The sequence below is a fragment of the Vigna radiata genome, unplaced genomic scaffold (assembly GCF_000741045.1).
Source record: "Vigna radiata var. radiata cultivar VC1973A unplaced genomic scaffold, Vradiata_ver6 scaffold_387, whole genome shotgun sequence".
Lineage (NCBI taxonomy): Eukaryota > Viridiplantae > Streptophyta > Magnoliopsida > Fabales > Fabaceae > Vigna > Vigna radiata.
This window is the reverse complement of record NW_014542416.1, coordinates 53,079-57,697: the sequence shown is the minus strand read 5'-3', so window position 1 is coordinate 57,697 and position 4,619 is coordinate 53,079. Positions and strand designations below refer to the sequence as shown.

Here is a 4,619-nt window from a genome sequence, read left to right as displayed (position 1 = left end):
ATAATTATTTGTTATTTATCTTAAGGTTAAATATGTTTTTAGTCCTTATACTTTGGGGTGATTTTGATTTTAGTCCTTCTTTCAAATTAAGGTACAATTTAGTCCTCCAACCTTAGAAAACTCTGGTTTTAGTTTTTTTTACCAAATTTTTTTAACTTTATTTACTGTTTCAAACACGTTTCATTATAGCATTTGGAATGTTAACTGAGAAACGCATTTGAAACACCAAATAAAGTTAAAAAAATTTGGTAAAAAGAACTAAAACCAGAGTTTTCTAAAATAGAAGGACTAAATTATACCTTAGTTTGAAAGAGGGACTAAAACCAAAATCGCCCCAAAGTAAAAGGACTAAAAAATATTTAATTCTTTATCTTATTTTGGGGCATAAGTTTAGAAGAAATTGCAAAATAAATTCACCAAAAATTTTGGGCCAATTTAATTGGTCATGCAATTAGTTGAAGGCTGTTGCTTCCTGCACTTTGAAAATTACTAGCTGCACACCTACAATAAAAATAATTCAAACACCTTCTTTTGTTACGTCACGCCATTCCAGTCGCTTTAACCATCACTGCCGCAGAAGAGGGAGCGAAATTCGCAGAAAAAGAAGAAGAAAAAAAAAAAAAAAAAAAAAAAAAAAAAAAAAAAAAAATATATATATATATATATATATATATATATATAAATCATTCCGGAAAGTGTTTATTTCATGTGTTGTAAAAATCTCTTTTCAAAACACATTTTATCTAATAGTGTTATGGAAAACTAGTTCCAGAAGACAATATAGGCATTTTTAGGAAGATTTTTTCGAAAATCCTATTGTGAAAAACATGTTATGAAATACAATTCATGTGTTTTTAAAACTCTATTCCAAAAATTTTATTATGAAAATTTGATTTGAAAAATCTTATTAGGAAAATATCAGAAAACATGTTTAAGAAAGTTTTCAAAATATATATTTAAAAAAAACAGTTTGTAATGTAAGATTTGTATCCAGTTATATATATATATATATATATATATATATATATATATATATATATATATATATATATATATATATATATATATATATATATTATAAATTGATCTTATCTCTGACTTTATTCTTATTCTAAATTGGTCTTATTGTTTGGATATACTTTATAATAATGACTCTAATACCATGTTAAGAAGTGAATTTTAAATCCAACATAATCCCACAAAATTGACTTGCAAAAGCGAGGTTTATACATACTTATATTTTTTAAGTTGATCTTATCTCTAGTCGATGTTAAACTTTCAACATAGATTAACATTGTGTTAACTTACTACAATGTAAAAATCATTACTTTTACTTCATTTAAAAATAAATGACAAATAAACATAAATCACAACAATAATCAAAAGAACATATAATTTTATTCATCTAATCTTGAAATCCATTAAAAAATTATAACAAAATCAATAGTAGAAGTTCAACACTTCATGAGAACCATATGGAAGAAGAGGGAAAAAAAAAGTAGAAAAAAGAGCAAAAGGGATGAAGGAGAGTTGCACGAAATTTTTCTCCCAAAAGGATTTCTAATTAAAAGTATCTTTTAAATAAAAAACTAATTTAAAATTAAAAATTAATTAAATGAAGATATAAATTTGCATGAATATATGCAAAAATGGATTCATTTATCTTCCCAACATCTATGAAAAAAACAAATTATTTATTGGTGACTATCAATAGAAAACGTTTTTTTTTTCTCAAAAGCTTTGTTTATTAATAGGCAACGATCAAGTAGACAATGCCTAAAAAACGCTGTCTATGAGAAAAAAAGATGTTATGTATGCACAATTTTGTAGTAGTGCATTGAAGCGATCAAGTTAATACTACTTATAACAACTTCAATATTGTTAAAGTAAAAAAAAAAAATATTATTATGATAAAAATAATCCAAAGTCATCTTCCAACAAAGAGATAATTGATTTATAACAAATGAGTTCTCATAAAAACTATACAAAATAGATAAGTAAAATAAAATAAAGAAAAGAAAGATAAAATTGCAAAATCCTAAAAAGAGAAAAAAAAAATCGATTAAAGAAAATGTTGAATCCACTACTTTTTCAAAACATGATTTATCATTTGTTTTCTAAAGATTATTATTCAATTAGTTTTAGATTTCAAATTAATTAATGTAAATTCTCAATTAATTTTTAATCGTTCTTACTATTAACCAAAATATAGGCTCAATTAAAAGTAAGAACTTGTTAGATTAATCACAATAAATTTAACCAAAATATAGTCCTAATCAAATATTTCTATGTCTAATCATGTTTATTGTTTTATGTCCTTATTAAGTAAAATGCTAATTAACAAAAGTACAATCTTGATTAATTCTTGTTAAAGTTTTTACCTTTAATCAAGTTATAATTTCAATTATTGACAAAAACATATTCAATCACATGAAAGTCTCTAAATTTAATCAAAGTACAATCTCAATTAAAATTAAAAACATTTTGAGTCACATGATTGTTATGTAGATTGTTAAGAAGTGAATTTTAAAAAACTAACTTTTCTCTCGCACTGAGGTATATACATATCGAGCCCAAGACTTTACATTAATGGGTAGTCCGATAGTGGTCTGATAGGAGGTAGAACAATATGTCTAACAAGCAACAAATCTCATTAGGATATGCTCTAACAATGACTCTAATACCAGGTTAAGAAGTGGATTAGCCTAACTCAACCTAACAAAATTAGCTTGTAATGTAAAGTTTGTACCTAGTTATATATTCTAAATTGGTCTTATTTATATTCGATGTGACTTTATTCTAAATTGACTTTATTGCTAGGATATGCTCTAATAATGGCTTTAATACCATGTTAGGAAATAGATTTTAAACTTAACTCAACTCCACAAAACTGTAAGATAAGGTTTGCACACACTTATATTTTTTAAGTTGATCTTATCTCTAGTCGATAAGGGACTTCCAACATAAATTAACAGTGTTAACTTGCTACAATTTAGAAATCATTATTTTTACTTCATTGGGAAATAAAAAACATAGATAAACATAAATTATAACAATAATCAGAATAACATACAATTTTATTCATCTAATCTCAAAATCTATTAAAAAATTATAAAAGAATTGTAGAGACTTAACATTTCATAAGAACCATAAGAATAGGAAAAAACGTGGAAAAAAGAAAGAGAAGAGTGAAAGAGGGTTACACGAAATTTTTCTCCCAAAATAATTTCTAATTAAAACTATCTTTTAAATACAAAATCTAATTAAAAATTAAATGAAAACATAAATTTGCTCTCAATAGATAAGTTTGAATAATGCATGTAAAAATGGATTCATTTATTTTCCCAACAATGAAAAAAAAAATCATGTTATATTTATAATGATAAAATAACATATTAAGTTATAAACTAAAATTTATTACATTAGATTCCGAAAGTAGCTAGATATCAAAAAGAAACATGCTTCATCAATGTTCTTCGACGAACTATTTCTCATGCTCAATGTTTTTTTCCTTCATTGACAAGATGTCGTTTATCATACTGTCTATATTACGAGTAGAAGAACCGGTTTCTTTAATACTATCACGAGCTTGTTTTGCAATCTCATCCACGGAGTTTCTGAGCCCTTGTATCCGATTCTCCAACACATCCTTCACCATCTTCTCAATAATGAACCTATCACAGGTCCCATCTACATCAACTCCAATCCCCCATTGTTCACTCACACTCCTACGGTTGATTGTCTGATCAACCATCGAAGGAAAACAAAGCATAGGCACACCTGCAGCAATGCATTCCACTGTAGAATTCCAACCACAATGTGTCAAGAAACCACCCACAGCTGGGTGGCCCAAAACCTTCTCCTGAGGTGCCCATTGCACCAACAGCCCCCGTTCTTGAGTACCCAACTCAAGTTCTTTAGGCACATTCTCATGGAGAAAACCACCTTCTTCATTCATCAAGTCCTTCCTAACAACCCACAAGAAAGGCTTCAAACTATTCACCAAACCATGCCAAAACTCCAAGAACTGCTCACCTGAAAGCTTAACCACAGAGCCAAAGCTGACATAAATAACTGACTTTTCCCTTTGATTGTCGAGCCAAGTTATGCAACTTTTATCTTCTTTTGCAACACTAAGGGATAATGAAGGGTTTTTCGTGACTTGGGTTTTGAGGAGAGTGTGAAGAGGGCCTATTGAGTAGACTCTGGGAAACACAGTAGTGAGCTTGGTGATAATGGGAGCTTCTAAGTGATCGAATGTATTGAGTATAAGAGCAGAAGCTCGCGTCATGGTTAAGGTTTCTTTAGTGTACCAATCGAAACCAAAGTGTCCAGGTTTCAGTTTGAAAATATATGGAAGATCACAATCTCTCAATAAATTCTCTAACCCTGGAATGCTTGATAGCACCTTTTGTACATCTTCTGCATTTTAATTGCATGTAAATCATGAAATTGTGTAAGTAAAATGATTATCGTAGAAGTAATAAAATGATTATAATTTGATATGTGAAGAAAAAGGAGAATGAATAACAGAATGAATTTAAAAACTTTTGGATATTAAAATATCATTGTCCGAAAATTATATATATATATATATATATATATATATATATATATAT

The 4,619-nt window shown here is 27.7% G+C and overlaps 1 protein-coding gene across 1 annotated transcript in view; it reads right to left on the bottom strand.

Annotated features, from left to right (window-relative positions):
* Window positions 1-3,351: 3,351 nt before the first annotated feature.
* Window positions 3,352-4,619, bottom strand: part of LOC106780055 (7-deoxyloganetic acid glucosyltransferase) — an 11,352-nt gene continuing 10,084 nt past the window's right edge. Inside the window, exon 2 of the mRNA XM_014668288.2 lies at window positions 3,352-4,422. Coding sequence (XP_014523774.2) covers window positions 3,485-4,422 — 938 coding nt within the window. The 3' untranslated portion in view covers window positions 3,352-3,484. The remainder of the gene's footprint in view (window positions 4,423-4,619) is intronic.